At 41.4% G+C, this 19,901-nt stretch overlaps 1 protein-coding gene and 1 long non-coding RNA gene across 2 annotated transcripts in view; one reads left to right on the top strand and one right to left on the bottom strand.

Moving 5' to 3' along the window:
• Positions 1 to 6,997, top strand: part of LOC147839512 (uncharacterized) — a 47,068-nt gene extending 40,071 nt beyond the window's left edge. Inside the window, exon 2 of the mRNA XM_087298856.1 lies at positions 3,811 to 6,997. Within this exon, the coding sequence (XP_087154982.1) occupies positions 5,468 to 6,940 (1,473 nt within the window). The 5' untranslated portion in view covers positions 3,811 to 5,467 and the 3' untranslated portion in view covers positions 6,941 to 6,997. The remainder of the gene's footprint in view (positions 1 to 3,810) is intronic.
• LOC147839507 (uncharacterized) overlaps positions 1 to 19,901 on the bottom strand; it is a 519,823-nt gene that overhangs the window by 117,797 nt on the left and 382,125 nt on the right. The gene's annotated exons all lie outside the window — the stretch shown is intronic.

Genomic DNA, 19,901 nt, shown 5'->3' with positions numbered 1-19,901 from the left:
TCACCCATAGGTTTCTAAAGAGCACAAAAGTAGCCACAAGTAGGCGTGGCCAACCGTCGCCATTTTGTTCGCGCGTCATCACACCCACGGCGGGATACCAAACAAGGGCAAATAGGCGGAGAGTGAGGCGGAGCTACAGACACCTGCTGGCATTTTGCTTAGACCTGGTTCAGACACACTTTACTTTGGGAGAACGCTTAATACTTCATCACCTGCGACTCGCTTGTATTCTGACCACATGTGCTTGGTTGTACACTATATCAATAAAGTGTTTAGACTTTTAAAAACACTGCTGTAATACATTGAGCCACTAAACATTGTTTTTATGACGTTTTTCAACAGGAGGAAAACGCAAATTACTTCCAAACACTTCAGATATAGTCTGTGTTAGTTAATGTAAGACTATTGATGAAATCCAGCATAACACTGTATGACAACGCTTCAGATGACTGATCTAGAGCCTACAGCTAATCAATCTGTCAGATTCAGGAGTGCATTACAGCTCTAAATATTAATATAAATGATAAATGATCTTAAATAAATCAAAATACATGTATAGAGATGGTATATAAATATATAACTTTACTCACATGGGAAACGGAGGCCACGTGAATGGTTTGTGAGCACAATTAAGTGCACTCAGCATGCCATGCCATCTAATAATTGTAGGAAACAAGTCCAAAAGGCAACTGACTGTGTAAAGCCACATAAAACAACACAGAAATACGATAAATATGCCGAGTTCAGTGGCTAATCTGCAGGATTCAGCTGAAGTGACGTGACGATGACCAGCGAGACCTAGCTGTCACTCAAGTGGCCACGCCCTTAATTATGCAAACTTAATATAACTTAATATAAAGGAAACGGACGAGTTATAAAAAAATTCACCCCCCTCACAGTTGTCATGAAGGGTAATATTAGCTGTATTAACCCAAATCTTTTTTTGTACCAGGCTGTAAACACCTTTTTTTCTAAAGTTGGCCATTCTAACAGTGGGCTCAATTGAAATTTGCTCTGTTTTGGAGCAGGAGCGGCCAGAACTAGCGGAATTTCGGATGAATTGCAGTTTTAGTTACTTCCGTATTGGCTTCCTGAGGGAGAGCGGGAGGTTGCCGCTTGGGTGCATCCCTAAAATAAATCACTTACAAAAGCTAGGTGAATTAATCATATATATATATCATATACTTGAGTAAATAATGAGGTGGTTTATTAAGAAATTATATTTAATATTTATTATTTATTTACTAAATCTAGACACCGTTTTCCAATATCATGAACCCATTTCACATGAAGACACAATTCACAAAACACAATCCTCCGTTCTCATAAATCTAAGCACATTTTTCCTTGCTAAAACACAAGTTGCTCATATTCTCAAATGAAAGCTCATGTGATGCAAAATGCTTGCCACAGTCAGCAATATTAGAACACAATGAGCACACCTGGCATCATTCATTACACACAATGCCACAAAATTGAAGACACTTGTGTCTAATGCTGTGAGCACATGTGTAAAAGCAAGGTCAGAGTGCAGTTTGCTGAAGATTACAAACACAATGAATGAAGGCAGAGTCAGGAGTTCGAGTCAGAGGAGGGAGAAGAGCTACAGTAGCCATGGAAGAAGAGGAGTAGGCCAACAAGGATGAGGAGCAGGCCAACGAGGAAGAAGAGGAGGCCAACAAGGGAGAGGAAAACGTCCAGGGGGGAAAGAAGGTCCCCCCCAAGACAACTTCACACCATAATTAAGGACAAGATGCGAGCAACAGTCATTGATCATGTCAATATTACTCTTTATGCTGACATGGGTTCGGAGGGGCTCGTCCACCGGCATGCTGTCCTTGAGTCTTACAACACCCAATGTCTTCTCACTTTCCTAGAGGAGCTAAGAGACATCCTCCTGGACCACCAACAACACCATCACATTCATGTGATCATTTGGGACAAAGTCCACTTCCACAGAAGAAACCAAATCAGAGAGTGGTTCATCACCAACAGTAACTACTTGTTACTGTAAACATCTTTCTGCCACCCTACTCCCCTTTCTTGAACCCTATTCACGTTATTCTCTGCTGATGAGCGGGCGCTGCCATTTGAATCTTTTTGGCTTGAGACTTCTGGTCTCATTCACTTCCATTCATTTTTGACGTTAAAAACTGCTCGTTACACCGCTTGATGTTGCAATTTGATATTTTCTTATTATATTATTCTACTTGGTCTGTATAGTCATGCAAACATTTGTTTGTAGAGCAAGTAGTTTGACCGTTTTTTTGCCGTTTATTATTCTTAGTCATTTCTCCCATAGGCAACTGAATCGGAAGTTCTAAGACAGGGGTCTCAAACTCGCGGCCCGCGGGCCATTTGCGGCCCTCAGTGCAATATTTTGTGGCCCGCGCCGACTGCTGTACACTGACAGAATCAGCGGAGCGGGGAGAGAGAGCGCTCCCCGCTCCGCTGATTCTATCTGTACACAGCGGTCACTGGCATTCCCCGTCCGCCGTGTAAACAAAGGGGCGGGGATGCCGGTGACGTCACCACGCACCCCGCCCCTTTGTTAGACGCTGTGACGGGCGGGAAGTGTTAGGAGGGAACTCGCGCTGGCCAGAACCAAGGTAAGCTGTTCCCGCCCCTGCCTGCCACTTATCTACCTATCTGCAGCCTGCCACCTACCTAGCTACAGCCTGCATCTTATATATATTATAGGTAGATACAGACTGGCACAGACTGATGTGACTGGAGTGGGGTGGGGGTGTTTTATTTATACATATATACGCCTTTTTTTAGGTGAGGGAATGGAAGTTTTGATTGAGTTCCTCCACTTTTTCCCCCACTTGAAGCGCTGTTAAGTCTCTGGCCGCAAGTAGGCAAAAGATGCCATGTTCAGAAGAACTGTTCATAATCTTCACTCAATGTTCTATTAATGTTCAGGACACTTCATGTTCAGAAGAAATAATTAAAACTGTTAATAATGACATTTGAGGACTTTTTTTTTGTGAAATCCCTTTTGCGGCCCAGCCTCACCCAGACTTTGCCTCCTGCGGCCCCCAGGTAAATTGAGTTTGAGACCCCTGATCTAAGACAATCGCGAAAACAGACGCACTTCCGCATTTTAGAATAAGGTCAATAGAGGAGTTCTTCTCATCGTGGAGATTTTTGACAGACAACCATACACTAGAGAGAACCTCCTAAGGGCAATAGAGCTGGCCTGTGTTGACATCCCAGTGGAGGCCTTCCAAGGCAGGTTTGCCATTCGCGGGTGTTTTTCTCGTGGTGCCTGGCAAAACACAATATAGCCTGTAATGTGGTTGAGGTGATGCTGCACAGTGATTGGGGTGTGAATAAAGTAAATAAAAAAAACTTCACACCCTGCATCATGTTTTTTAAAAGTACTGTTGTTGTGTGCAATAGATTCCGTTTTTGCATTGAGTTGTGTTACAGACATGTACATGCGTTATTTCTATAAATTTATACTTTTCATATGAAACACACAAATCTAAATGCCTAGTCCTCTGCAGAGATCTTAAAAGATTAGGGGCCGCATGTATCAACGCTGTGTACGCACAAAAACTTTGCGTACGCCAGGTTTCACGCTCAGAATCGCTCACGTTTGGATTTACTAACGATGAACTGAACGTGGGAATGTGCGCAGCTCCACGGCAGCTTTCTGGCTGGCGTACGCACATTTTTTGTTCATGTCTGTTTTATTTCCATTGGCGACTCCTAGAGGCAGTTGTGTTAAATTCCTCTCTAAAAAAGTGTCTGAGCCTTGCAATGGCAGCTGTATGAGACGGGTTCATCTAGCAGGTATATAAGGTTCCCCTTCGGGGGGAACTTCAGCACTATAAGTGGATTTGATTTGTAAAATCCACGCATTGGGAGGATTCGGATCAGAAGCCGCTTGTCTGGAGAGTATTGAACGGGCCAATGAATGAAATTAATTGGCAGCGTAAGCTTGCGCAGGTGTGCGACATCTGCAATTATCTCAGCATATAAGCACACCTGAAGCCAGCAGACGCCATCCTTTTCGCTTCAGATCCTTTCTGAGTGAGTCGATGAGGGTTCCTCTTGCTGATCAGCACTTCAGAGCGAACGAGTGTGTCTCCCGGTCCAGAGTGGGTCTTCGCGGTGGCAGACGGTCGAGCTGGGTTACTCCCTTGCCTGCGGTTCTTTGGGTCCGGTCCTCCAGAGCGGTGCGTATAGTTGCAACTTTCCTAAAAGAGCAACACAGTCGTGCAGCACGTCCTTTTCAGGATGGCGCTCCGACTGTGCGTTTCTGGATGCGGGGGTTTCCTGGCTCCGGATGATGGACACGATCACTGCATTGCATGTTTGGGGGTCCAGCATGTTAATGCGGTGCTCGCGGGCGGTTCATGACGTCATTGCGATGCCATGACCGTTGCACAGCTAAGATCGCGGCTAACTTTCGCAAGAGAGCGAGCCACCCCAGTTGCCTCCTGTTCTAAAAAAGCAGCGGGCGCTCGGGCAGATCTGAGGGTTTCAGCGGGAGATAATCCGCCGCCCACGGGCTTGCGGACCTCTCGCTCCTCACGGCGCTCCATCCAAGCTTCGGGTGGTGAGAGTGATCCGTCTATCCAGATGGTAGCTCTCACACTCGCTGACACCGGAGATCAGATGTCCTCCGCGGCATCGGAGGGTGGGCTTTCACTGTCCGACGAAGATCCGGACCCGCTCGCCCCCTCCGGGCAGGTGAGCGCTGTCAAATCGGATCCTGAAGCGGACATGTTAGCCGTGCTTTCCCGGGCTGCTTCGGCCGTGGGGTTGGAGATGGTTTATCCCCCAGCTCCGCGGCCGGACCGACTAGATGGGTGCTACGTAGAGGACCAGAAGGCGAAGCCTTCGAAGCCTCTCGTCCCCTTCTTCCCGGAAGTGCACAGTAGGCTCACGCAGTCTTGGAGGGCACCTTTCTCTGCCCGTGCTGCATGTGCCTCCGCCCTCACCGCCCTTGACGGCGGAGCTGCCAGGGGGTATGAGGCGATCCCGTCAGTGAAGCGCGCTATCGCGGTCAATCTTTGTCCGCGCGGCGCCTCTACGTGGCGGGGTTTGCCCCGCCTCCCGTCCAAAGCCTGTAGGTTGTCTGCCTCCCTCGGAGCCAGAGCTTATAAGGCTGCGGGCCAGGCTGCTTCTGCTTTGCACGCGATGGCCACCTACCAGCGCTACTAAGCGCAGGCGCTGGCCGAGCTGCACGAGGGCGGGTCCAACCCAAGCTTATTACATGAGCTGCGTACCGCGACCGACTATGCTCTTCGGACTACTAAGTCCGCCGCGTGTGCGCTGGGGAGGACGATGTCCACACTTGTGGTTCAGGAACGCCACCTCTGGCTAAACCTGGCCGATATGCGCGACGTTGACAAAGTTCGCTTTCTTGACTCGCCCATATCCCAGGCTGGCCTGTTCGGCGACACCGTCGGTGAATTCACCCAGGAATTCAAGGCGGTGAAAGAGCAGTCGGATGCGATGGGCAATGTCATCTATCGGCGTGGCCGTAAGCCCGCTCCGCCCGCCGAGCCATCCACCTCCGCTGTTCCTCGCCGAGGGCGCCCGCCAACGAGTGCTGCCCCGCCCCCGCCTGCGCCTCCGGCCAAGCGGGCGCGGCGTTCACCTCGAAAGCAGGCAGCCCCTCCTGCCCAGGGCGCCGTTAAGTCCGGTAAACGGACCGCGAAGCGTCCCTGAGACAGGCCATCCGGAGAAGAGGAAACTTGCTCTTTCCCCGCTGGAGGGCGGGGCCCCGATAACAACGGTACTTTTCAGTGCCACCAAAACATCAGTAAAAGAGCACTTTTTCCCTTCCCCGGATGTGACTGCACGAGTTCTGCCAGTCCGGGACGCGCTGCCTTCCGGCTCGCAGACTCTACGTGCTTCGCCAGTGGCTCACGAGCGCTGGGGGGACGGTCTCCCTTCCCTCAGCCCTCCAGCCCCCTCTCCGGAGTCAGGGTGCGGAGCCAGAGCGAATCGCTCTCCTCCAGCTCTTCCGCGGGACCCTCGTGCTTCCCGGATCAGCACACCCACTCCGCGCTGCCCCACCGCTGGTACGTCAGCGATTGTAGCGATGACTCCATTAGCGAGGGCTCTGCCTGCCTGGTTAGCGCGGGCCAGCCCCTCGCGGTGGCTCATACGCACAATCAGACTCGGTTACGCGATTCAGTTCGCGAAACGGCCCCCCAAGTTTACGGGCGTGTATTTCTCCAGGGTCAACCCCCTGTCCGCCCCTGTCTTGCGAGAGGAGATTGCTGCCCTCCTGGCGAAGGGTGCAATCGAGCCGGTTCCTCCAGCCGAGATGGAGAGTGGGTTTTACAGCCCATACTTCATCGTACCCAAAAAGAGCGGTGGGTCACGGCCAATCCTAGATCTGCGCGTTTTGAACCGCTGTCTGCACAGGCTGCCGTTCAGAATGCTCACGCAGAGGCGCATTCTCCAATGCGTTCGTCCTCGAGATTGGTTTGCAGCCATAGACCTGAAGGACGCGTATTTCCATGTCTCCATTCTTCCACGCCACCGCCAATTTCTGCGGTTTGCGTTCGAGGGTCGAGCGTGGCAGTACAGGGTCCTCCCCTTCGGGCTCTCTCTGTCTCCGCGGGTCTTCACCAAACTCGCGGAGGGTGCCCTAGCGCCCCTTCGGCTCGCGGGCATTCGCATACTCAATTATCTCGACGACTGGCTGATTTTAGCCCACTCGCGGGAGCAATTGATTATGCACAGGGACAAGGTGCTTCGGCATCTCCGCCTACTGGGGCTTCAGGTCAACCGAGAAAAGAGCAAACTCGCCCCCGTGCAGAGGATTTCTTTTCTCGGGATGGAGCTGGACTCGATCACCATGGTAGCGCACCTCTCCGAGGAACTCTCTCAGGGACAGGGCACCATCTGGCACCCTCGCCCCGATCTTTGGAACCTCCACGTGTGGTCCCTAGACGCGAGGAAGACTTAGGTAACCTACCGACTGCGGTGGTTAATACCATCACTCAGGCTAGAGCCCCCTCCACGAGGCGCGCCTACGCCCTGAAGTGGAGTCTATTCACTGAATGGTGCGTCTCTCGCAGAGAAGACCCCCGAAATTGCCAGATTAGTGTTGTGCTCTCTTTCCTTCAAGAGAAGTTGGACAGCAGGCTGTCGCCCTCCACTCTCAAGGTTTACGTGGCCGCCATCTCCGCTTATCATAGCGCGGTAGCTGGCGGCACCGTGGGAAAGCATAACCTGGTCATCCAGTTCCTTAGGGGTGCTAGGCGAATTAATCCATCTCGCCCCCCTCTCATGCCCTCTTGGGATCTCGCCCTCGTTCTCACGAGTCTGCGATCCGATCCCTTTGAGCCACTCGAATCAGTATCTCTAAGATTTCTGTCCCTGAAGACAGCTCTGCTGGTTGCGTTGGCCTCCATCAAGAGGTTCGGGGACCTGGAGGCATTTTCGGTCAGTGACTCGTGCCTGGAATTCGGGCCGGATACCTCTCACGTCATCCTGAGACCCCGCCCCGGTTATGTGCCCAAGGTTCCTACCACCCCCTTTAGAGATCAGGTAGTGAACCTGCAAGCGCTGCCCCCGGAGGAGGCAGACCCAGCCCTTTCTTTACTTTGTCCAGTTCGCGCTCTGCGCATTTATGTGGACCGTACTCAGAATTTTAGATCATCTGAGCAGCTCTTTGTCTGTTATGGCGGTCGGCAGCAGGGAAGTGCCGTATCAAAACAAAGATTATCCCACTGGATTGTGGATGCCATTTCACTCGCTTATTCGAGTCGAGGTCAGCCGTGTCCCCCGGGAGTTCGTGCACACTCCACTCGGAGCGTTGCATCCTCTTGGGCGCGTGCACGCGGCGCCTCTCTAACAGACATCTGTAGAGCTGCGGGCTGGGCGACACCCAACACATTTGCAAGGTTTTACAATCTGCGAGTGGAGCCGGTTTCCTCAAGGGTATTAGGTAACCCTTTGGTGATTGAGGAGACAACTCGGTAGGGTGTTGAAACACGTTTGCTGCGCCCTTCTCCCTAACACGGAGGTACGTGCGCCTTTTTTATCTGTCAGTAAAGTTCCCCGTCAGGTGAGCCCTGCAGATTCCTCCGTGGCCCCCAGCACTGACTCAGCGGAGGAGTCACTTGCTGGCCCACTTCGTTGTAGGTCTGCCCGCTGGTCAGACCGCGTTTTGGGTATAGGTGCCTGCTATGCGTGATCCCCACTAGGCGATCCCATATGCTTATTCCGCCACGGTTAAGTCCCCCCCCCTGGGCGGACCCGTGTCTTCCCTCTCCGCTAACCACTCTTTTGCTATTCGTACTCCCCCTTTTTAGGGCTAGTCCATATGTAAATTCTGCCATCTATCCCCCCTTGGGTAACGGATGGCCTCCGCAGCGTCCTCCCTGTCGGGATTGCACGCTTCTCAACGTACTGTCGTATTCCTAGAATTATCTAGATGCTCACGACTTCCCAAAAAATATATCTAAATCCGTAAAACTTCTGTTGAAGTAGGATAAATCAGGGCCAGGGACACGTTGGAGGACCGCGCCCCCCATGATGTGGGTGCGTCACGCTTGCTTGACTATCTCCTCATCGGGGGTGTTGGTAAGGTGCAGTCATTATGGCGCTTTCAATGGGCTCCCAATGCGTGGATTTTACAAATCAAATCCACTTATAGTGCTGAAGTTCCCCCCGAAGGGGAACGTTCGAGGTTACTAAAGTAACCCTTCGTTCCCCGAGGAGGGGAACGGAAGCACTATACTCCGTCGCCATAATGACTGTCCCTTAGCTGTTTGAAAGTCTCTTCAGCTTAAAAGGATGGCGTCTGCTGGCTTCAGGTGTGCTTATATGCTGAGATAATTGCAGATGTTGCACACCTGCGCAAGCTTACGCTGCCAATTAATTTCATTCATTGGCCCGTTCAATACTCTCCAGACAAGCAGCTTCTGATCCGAATCCTCCCAATGCGTGGATTTTACAAATCAAATCCACTTATAGTTCTTCCGTTCCCCTCCTCGGGGAACGAAGGGTTACTTTAGTAACCTCGAACGTTTCCATACCATACAGTTGACCAGCTAAACATTAAAGCACAATTTGCAGCGGTCGCCTGTTTTCCCAATGTAATCTGAGCGATCTACTGCACACGCATTGCTATAAAGACACTATCTGAAGATGAATTTGCATGCGTGAATCAGACACATTTCCATTCAATAAATGTGCAAATAAAATATGATGCACAGACTTATTAATGATTCCTACTGGTCTTTCTCGTGATAAATAGTTGGCAAAATCTGATATGTAGCGGGGAAAAAAAGAAGAAAGAGTTCATCAGACGCTGGATTCGAGCCGAGTTTATGCTCGAATGTGTCAAAACATGATCACATGCGTTTTACAATGTGCGCCACTGAGACTGCTAAGGGTACTGCAACATTTTACAGATATAAACCACACTATTTCTGTTTTTAATCCACTCAGTGCGACGTTCAGACCCAACTGTGTTAACCGCATCAGCTAAACTCTCCCACTCTATTTTTTTCTTTTGTTGTTAATTCCGGAGAACAAACTTGCAAATAACACCGCTTTTCTCCGGTCTACCTCTGAAAGCAGCACCTCCAATTCACATTCTGTTCAAAGTTTCTCTTTTTGCTTGATTTTGCCGTTGCTTTTTCGTTGGGTTTTTCCATTAGCATAGTCATTAGCATATTCATACGGGGGAGGAGGCAGGGAGGGGTTTTGTGCTCATGCATGTTGCGCTCTGTTTCACGTTCATTCAGATGTACAAAAGAATATGCGTGAGATTCGGCGTTCACATTTACAGCTTTGTGCGTACGCAATGTTTTAGTTTGATTTCCACGCAAGTCTTCGTACATGAGGCCCCTGGTACTGTAACGTTTCTGAAAACATGCATTGGCAGTTATGAAACAGAACATACTCACAAATTGAGCATTGTGTTTTCAATTGTTTTGCTGTAGTGTGTAACGATGTGTACAGTGTTTACATTTATGAATGCTTTGAGCTGCTCTTTTGGTGTGAAAGTTTGAGTTTTGAAGTGAGAAGGTGTGTTTTGTAGCTTTAGAAAAGGGTGTTGTGTTTAGACATTGGGGAACATGGAGGAAACCTTTGTAAAATGTGTTTTAGCATTTGAGAAAAGCTAATAATAATATTAATGATGCTGATGGTTATTATTATTATTGTTATTATTATTAATAAGTAGTTTATTGTTAAATGTTTCTCAGTGATGGGTTGCAGCTGGAAGGGCATCCGCTGCGTAAAACAAATGTTGGATAAGTTGCCGGTTCATTCCGCTGTGGTGACTATTGATTAACAAGAAAATGAATGAATGATATTGTTTATTTATTTATTTATTTTTTAAAGTCTACTTTTACAATTTGACACATGCAAACCACTGCAGAAATGTTCTAACCAGCACGTCTATGTCATATTCAGTAGGGCTACAGACACATTTCTTAATAAATAAGCTACTACACATCTAAAGCATTAACGTATGCTATGTTTTTTGTTTTCACAAGCTTTAGGAGCTGTCAAAATGACCATGTTTTCAAAGTGCACTGCGAAGGGAGCGCAATTTTAAACATACAAATCGCTAAAACTGAACTGTAAAAATACTTTGAAAGCACATTACACAAGAGTGAAGACTTTAATGCTTTTTTAAACAATATATTTTTTGAATGTTAGAATTTTTCTAAACGAATAGGGCATAGAGGAGACGAGTGGGAATATGACACAACCAGGGACTCTGTTTCTAACTACAGCTTTAGAGGTGAAGTCGCAAGCATACTAGTTTGGGACACAGTTTGCGAATGTTCGTTGGACAGTGGATTTGGGAAACACCAAATCAATGAACTATGTTTGTAATGACAGAACTTGCGACTTTAGTTGGCCACTTAAAAAACACTTAATCCATTATACTATCCATCTTTCTGACCATTTTGTTGTTTATTTATTCTAAATTAAATGCTTATTATTGATTTTGTTTCATCAGGAGTAACATTCACAAAAATACACTGTTAGCAAATGATCACAAATAAAAAGGAGAAAATCAACTCTTTACCTCAATTAAATTTACTAATAAACACACTTAATCTACTTAGCCGACATTCCAGCAGGACTTGAAGGACTTATGCAAGATTTATGCTAATCATTGGCTTGCTAATTAGTCTAAATCCTATTTATTTATTTATTTTTGCTTGAGTATAACGTTCAGCATAAATGAGTTGACCCCTCATAGATCTCTCTTTTACAGTAATATCTTCTCCAGGATGCTTTACAGTAATATATCAGTGCATGCGCGTTATATTATTTAAAAATGGATAAACATGTATTTATTTTCAGAAGAGGGTGATAATTAACTTTTTTAACCTTAAAATAGAATTTAGTCTAAAACTAAAGTATTTATTTATTTAAGATGAAGTCACTTTTTTTCTACAAAACAAATTTTTAATGTGGTAAAAGTAATTTTTCCAGCTAATTTGTTTGTGCTTTGTCACATATAATAAGGTAGGATAATCTTGCATAATCTGTAGCTGTAAGGGTTACCTATGAATTGTATTCAGTAATATATTACGTTTATGATAATGTAATCTGACTACTTTTGGATTAAATTGAGATTACGTTTGTGTTTTGTCACATATATTGAAGTAGGATTTTCCTGTACTATCTGTAGCTGTGTGGATGACTTGTGAATAGTAGTCAGTAATGTATTGTTTATGGTAATGTAATCGGATTACTTTTGTTGCCTTGTTTCACATATTGAAGTAGGATAATCTTGTACTATCTGTTGCTTTGTGGATACCTTGTGAATTCAGTAATGTGTTAGATTAGATTACACATTCTTAGTATTGTAATTGACTACTTTTGGATTACTTTTGGATTACTTTTGTTGCATTGTCACATATAATGACATAAAGTGGGATAATATTGTACCATCTCTGTCTGCTATACCTCTGTGAATTACTTATGAATTGTAATAAGTAATATATTCTGTTAGATTACACATTTGTAGTTTTGTAATCAGACTACTTTTGGATTACATTTAGATTACTTTTGTGCCTTGTCACATGTATTGAAGCAGGATAATCTTGCCCTATCTGTAGCTGTGTGGATTACTTGTGAATTGTTGTCTGTAGGGTAATATATTGGGTTACACATTGATAGTAATGTAATCTGACTACTTTTGGATTACATTTGGATTCATTTTGTTGCCTTGTCACATATATTGAAGTAGGATTATCGTGAAGTATCTGTAGCTCTGATGATTACTTATGAATTGTAGTCAGTAATATATTATCTTAGATTACACATTCATAATAATGTAATCTGACTACTTTTGGATTACATTTAGATTACATACAGTAGTCACATAAAGAATAGGACAATCTTGTACCATCTTTGTTTATTATCTGTAGCTGTGGGGACTACTTATGAATTGTAGTGAGCAATATATTGTTATATTATGCATGTACAATAATGTAATCTGAGTACTTTTGGATTACATTTAGATTACTTTTGTGCTGTCAAATAATAGCGTAAAGTGGGATAATATTGTACCATCTCTGTCTACTGTAGCTATAGCTGTGTGGGTTACTTATAAATTGTAATAAGTAATATATTTTCCTAAATTACACATTCATAGTATTGTAATCTGACTACTTTTGGATTACATTTGGATTATTTTTGTGCTTTGTCACATATATTGAGGCAGGATAATTTTGTACTGTCTGTAGCTGTGTGGGTTACTTATAAATTGTGGTTTGTATTGTATTATCTTAGATTACACATTGATAGTAATGTAATCTAACTACTTTTGGATTACATTTAGATTACTTTTGTGGTTTGTCACATATAATGGCGTAAAGTGGGATAATATTGTATCATCTTTGTGTACTGCAGCTATGGATTACTTATGAATTGTAGTCAGTGATATATTCTGTTAGATTACACATTTGTAGTATTGTAATCAGACTACTTTTGGATTACATTTAGATTACTTTTATGCTTTGTCACATGTATTGAAGCAGGATAATATTGCCCTATCTGTAGCTGTGTGGATTACTTGTGAATTGTTGTATGTAGGGCATTATATTGGGTTACATATTGATAGTAATGTAATCTGACTACTTTTGGATTACATTTGGATTCATTTTGTTGCCTTGTCACATATATTGAAGTAGGATTATCGTGAAGTATCTGTAGCTCTGATGATTACTTATGAATTGTAGTCAGTAATATATTATCTTAGAATACACATTCATAATAATGTAATCTGACTACTTTTGGATTACATTTAGATTACATACAGTAGTCACATAAAGAATAGGACAATCTTGTACCATCTTTGTTTATTATCTGTAGCTGTGGGGACTACTTATGAATTGTAGTGAGCAATATATTGTTATATTATGCATGTACAATAATGTAATCTGAGTACTTTTGGATTACATTTAGATTACTTTTGTGCTGTCAAATAATAGCGTAAAGTGGGATAATATTGTACCATCTCTGTGAACTGTAGCTGTAGCTGTGTGAATTACTTATGACTTGTAGTCAGTGATGCATTCTTTTAGATTACACATTTATGGTAATGTAATCTGACTATTTTTGGATTACATGGATTACATTTAGATTACTTTTGTGCTGTCACATGTATTGAAGTAGGATTATCTTGTACTTGCTGTAGCTGTGTGGTTTACTTATGAATTGTAGTCAGTAATATATTGTTATATTGCACATTTATAGTAATGTAATCCAACTTCTTTTTGGATTACATTTGGATTACTTTTCTTGCTTTGTCACATATATTGAAGTAGGATAATTTTCTCCTATCTGTAGCCATGTGGATTACTTATGAATCGTAGTCAATAATATATTGTTATATTGCACATTTATAGTAATGTAATCCAACTTCTTTTTGGATTACATTTAAATTACTTTTCTTGCCTTGTCACATATATTGAAGTAGGATAATTGTCTCCTATCTGTAGATTAGTGGATTACTTATGGATTGTAGTGAGCAATATATGGTTTTATTATGCATTTATAAAATGTAATCTGACTACTTTTGGATTACGTTTAGATTACTTTTGTGATTTGTCACAAATAATGACGTAAAGTGGGATAATATTGTACCATCTCTGTGTACTGTAGTTATCCCTGTGTGGATTACTCATAAGTAATCACTGGCAATAGTCAGTGATATATTCTGTTAGATTACACATTCACAGTATTGTAATCTGACTACTTTTGGATTACATTTAGATTACTTTTGTGCTGTCACATATATTGAAGTAGGATTATCTTGTACTATCTGTAGCTGTGAGCATTACTTATGAATTGTAGTCAGTAATGTATCTTCTTAGATTACACATTTCTAGTAATGTAATCCGACTACTTTTTGGATTACATTTAGATTACTTTTGTGCTTTGTCACATATAAAGACGGAAAGTATTAAAATATTGTACTATATCTGTGTACTATCTTTAGCTGTGTGGATTACTTATGAATCAAAGTCAGTAATACAAATTCATAGATTACACATTTATGGTAATGTAATCTGAATACTTTTGGATTACATTTAGATTACTTTTGTGCTAACCTTTATTTGATGCCACATATATTAAAGTATAGGATATTCTTGTTAATAAAATAAAAATAAAATATATTTAAAATAAAATATAGACATTTAATTTAGTCAGCATCTTGTAAACAATTACGGCCATTGTATAAATAAAATGAAATACATAAAGTAACTGTGATCAGATTTGCTTTGTTTACTATAATTACAAGTAATCTGATTACTCATTAAAAAAATACTTGACAAAATTTGTAGTTAGTAATACTACAGTTATATAATCGGTTACACAACACAGTCATGGTCCTATAATCAGACTACTTTTGGATTACATTTAGATTACATAATCACATAAAGAATAGGATAATCTTGTACCATCTTTGTGTATTATAAGTAGCTGTGGGGATTACTTATAAATTGTAATCTGTAATGTATTATCTTAAATTACACATTTATGGTAATGTAATCTGACTACCTTTGGATTACATTTAGATTACTTTTGAGCTGTCAAAAATGACGTAAAGTGCGATAGTATTGTACCATCTTTGAACTGTAGCTATAGCATAATAGCATAATGTAATCTGACTTTTTGGATTACATTCAGATCACTTTTGGGCTTTGTCACGTGTATTGAAGTATGATTATATAGTACTATCTGTAGCTGTGAATTTATATGATCAATCAGGAGGCTCTGATGTGCTTTAAAACACTTTAAACAGCTCAACATTTATTGTGAGTTTGTTCCCTGCTTGTTTTTCTGATGTATCCTCCTCTTAGTGCACACGGTGCCGGCGAGAGTAACACACATCGCTAACACAGCTCAGATTAAAGTGCTTCTCGCTCCGCTGATAAAGACCAGACTGAATACATTAATCACGCAGCGAGGACGGCTATAATCACATTGTCTGCTGCTTCAGAAAGCCATCATCAAGCACTCAAAACTCACGTGTTTCCATCCATCCGTCCCTGAAACCGGACCAAACAATCGCTCAAAAGCAGACTAAACAAATGCATTCGTCCCTCAAACTAAATCCAGCATGACTTTATTCTGTGAGATTGTCCTGCAAAATACTCCTAATGGACAACACTGATAACATAAAAATACTGCACAAAAATTATTATCATTATTTAAGATGACTGTTTTTTAATGTCCATAAATATTAAAATGTTATATTAAAATTAAATATTAAAATTATTCATGCAATTCAGTGTTGTATTTTTTTTTTTACTTTAGTGTTTACTAGAAAGGGAATATCTGACAAACTACTGCTATACATATACATATATTTGATCATGTAATTTTTTGAGTGTCATAGTGTTTGTTACGGACATCTTAGCAAATCTGACAAATTACTGCTGACGGACACAGAAAAACTAAGAAATAGAATATTTTATATGTATAAATATTAAAATTAACTTCATCAATATCCATCGCTCATAAGAGTATTTTTGATAGATCTCAAAGAAATTCCTTTTGTAAATTTGTGAGAAATTTTCATCACACTTTACAATTATGATCCATTAGTTAATGTATTTACTAAGAGAAACTAATGCATCAACAATTATTGCATTTATTTAACATAGTTCAAAATTTACTAACACATTATTAAAATCCAAATTCATGCTTGTTAACATTGGTTAATGCACAAGTGAATGAAAGGAATAAAACTAACATTGAATGGCTTTATTGTCATTAACCAAGATGAATAAATACTGTGATAATTGTGTGGTTCATTGTTTGTTCATGTGCATTAACTAACATTAACCAATACAAGCTTATTAAATGTTGCCTATTTCTTAAATGCAAAAGCTTAAAACCGAGCTTTTATAGCTTTATACACATAATTACCGGGAATATGAGAGATCAGATTGGGCATATTGCATGTGTTACAAACCCCTGATGTTATGCTAGGGGATGGTGGGGTTTGACATTTAGATTATTAAAATATATTCATACAAACAGTGAGTAAGTGCAAAAGACAACTAAAGTAATACCAAAAATATGTGCTTTTATTTACAATTCCCAAAAGTGAACCTAAACAACAAATAAATCCAAAATAAAGAAACGGTAAGTAAAGCAAAAATATACTATATGCATTATATACAACACTGAGACGAAAACAAAGATGGAGAAAAAACAGAAGAGCTGGCAGAAGGGATGCGGGCAGTGCTAAAGAAATGAAAAGAACAAAACCCAAACTAAATCTAACTTCCCAGAAGGATCTAGCTAATTAACTATGTGAAAACAAAATAATTAACACATGAAGAGTCTTCCGAGTCCTGACTGTCTACTCTATCTATCTATCTATCTATCTATCTATCTATCTATCTATCTATCTATCTATCTATCTATCTATCTATCTATCTATCTATCTATCTATCTATCTATCTATCTATCTATCTATCTATCTATCTATCTATCTATCTATCTATCTATCTATCTATCTATCTATCCAAAAGGTACAAGGGGTGGCGCTCGCCCCTAACCTAATGTACTCAAAATACCAAATGTATGTCACGTGACCTTCTTACCTGTCCGCTTTGTCTAAGCCTCGTAAACAACGTAAACTGAGGAGGATATACGAATAACGGACGGATAATGTGGACACAGAAACAGGCAACAACAAAATATACAGTTAGACGGGAATTTCCTTAACATAACGCAATAAACACGGAAACAAGCGGAAAAAGCAGAGGAAGAGAAGTCATGGAGGAAATCAATGACAGCTGAATAGACCAATGAACGGAACCTGAGAATAATGAAAGCAGATAGAGAGAGGAAAAAGCACAAACAGAGCACAAATAACACAAATTCACAACACCCCCACCCAGGAGAACAAACATGTAATATTGTTTGTTAAAAAAACTTCTGAAATAGAAATAAAAATCGCAAAACAAACCTCAGAAACCACTCTCAGAAAGAGGGATCCAATGTTGAACCAAAGAAGGTACAAATCCATGTCAGTGGGGCAGCACTTTTTTAGGAACAGAACTGCACCTTAAGACCATTGTACCATTGCAGTTTGTACCTTTAAGGACAGGATTTTTTCCATGGGAAACCAAATTGTACCTTTGTTTTTTAAAACCTGCAGATACAATATTCTACCTTCATCAAAGCTACAAATCTGATCCATGAAGGTACCGCTCTGGGTTTCCATGGGGTCTTACAGCCTTAAAATGTCTTAAATTTCAGAAGCAAAACTTTTGCGCTGTATGCTCTTTTTCAAATGTCTCTCGTGAGTGCCGTTCGCACCCGCGCTGTTCTTGCGTAAACCCACCAGAGGCCGCTGTCGACCAACCGTCTGTCTGACTGACTGAATGACTGGGCGACCCACCCCCCTCCTTCCCTAAACCCAACCAATTTTACCAATTGACCCGCCCACCCACTTACTTCCCTAAACCCAGCCGACGGTTTACAAAAGCCGTCCAGAAAAAGAAAAGCCCTCATCTGATTTTTACCATGTTTTCAGATTTGACCACATTCTCACACTGTTGTTGACTTGTTCATTTTGTTTTTTGGATTCTGTTTTTGTCTTGCCTGATTTCTGGAACCGCTCTTCCCTGGTCGTCTTTGTGGTCATTGTGGTCAGCTCCTCTTTGCGTCTCAAGTCCGCCGACGTACATGATGTACATAACTGGACAAACTGGTTGTTGTGGGAAAGCCTTCCACACGGAGGTAAGCGGTCAACCGGTAAGCGTGTAAAGGAACGGCGTCACACTGCTTGTTGTGTTCGCTTAAAAAAATGAAATGCAGCAGCTATACGTACCTCCGGCTACATAATTCGCAGTCTTCAGAAATCTCCACGGGACTACGATTTCAGAACGAGCCCACCAACCAACAATACATCAGAATAATTAAAAAAAGTGTGTGTGTGTGTGTGTGTGTGTGTGTGTGTGTGTGTGTGTGTGTGTGTGTGTGTGTGTGTGTGTGTGTGTGTGTGTGTGTGTGTGTGTGTGTATATATATATAAGTTTTTTTATTGCAAAGAGAGATGTTTGTTTCACAACAGCTGTCAGACATTCTACAACATTTTTCAGAAAAATTAAATCCCTAATCAGGAAAAGAAAACTAAAACCATTACACAATTCCTCATGATAATAACAGCAATATACCCCTTTACATAATCTTCTGTTTAGTAACTATTAACAGTAGAACGTGTGAGCGGATATATTATATTTCTAAATAGGCGTGAAACTTAAGGTTTTTGTTTTTAAAGAAACACATTAGGTTAAATAGGAGCTGTACTCAATTCATTTGGACCAAAAGCAAAGAAATGTGTTTTGTATTATTAATATACTTTTAACAATGTTAAACTTGTTATTAAAAAAGGAAAGATTATGTTTTAAAAAAAAGTCTATAAAACTAGAGTGTTTTTGCTTTGACACATTAAAATATGTGGCTAAGAAATATCTACAATTTTTTTTTTCAATTCCATTGGTCCAACCGGGCCATTACCAAAAATCTTTAGTGTTTAGCCCCATATAAGTCTAAAATCTCATTTATAATAGTCTGAGAAGGGTCTTAAAAAGTCCTAAATTTGAATTAATGAAACCTGCAGAAACCCCAACTACTACAGTGACAACTTTGTACAATTAACAGTGTCAAAAATGCTCACCAAACATTTCATTATAAGCCTTAAATGTTGTTCACAATACCTACACAGCCGGTGAGTGTAGATGATTACATTAAACTTTAGACAAATATGCTGGATCTGGGTTATATATGTTTTCATATATGTTTTACCAGTTGTTTTGTTTTATAGAACTTAATAATTGGTCTTTATGAGTTTCTTTAAACATTTGCTTTTATATGATAATTCATGTTTTATTATGGAAATTATTCATTAAATCACTTTGCCTTTCCAGTCATATATATTTTGATAGATATTGTAGTAAAGAAGCGGTTGTCCAACACTTATGTACCTTTTATATGGGACCAATTGTGTAGCTTCATTTCAGTTGTGCAATTAAAGGATAACAGTATCATAACAGGTATTTTCTGTTCCATCTGAGGTACAACTTTCACACAGATACAAAACTGATCCTTAAGGAGCATCATTTGTACCACAGTCTACCTTTTTTTTCAGAGAGTGCAGATATAATAGAACATTTTGAATATTGTAGATATTGGATGGCAACCACTGCTGTATCTAAAACATAGTTTAATTTACCGTGCATGTTAAACTCAATTTCCATATAGTTTAATCACAGTGAGGCTCTGTATATCTGGCATGAGTGTGTGTTTATTGCATTGACTGAGAAACTGATTTAAAAGCTGCTCTATCATTTATAAATACTAAACACACTTTACTATAATGTTGCATTAGTTCATGTTGAACTAAAATGATCTAATATT

This window comes from Danio rerio, chromosome 20, assembly GCF_052040795.2.
Source record: "Danio rerio strain M-AB ecotype USA chromosome 20, GRCz13ab, whole genome shotgun sequence".
Classification (NCBI taxonomy): Eukaryota; Metazoa; Chordata; class Actinopteri; order Cypriniformes; family Danionidae; genus Danio; species Danio rerio.
Note: the sequence above shows the minus strand (reverse complement) of the source record. Positions and strands in the feature narration are given on the sequence as shown.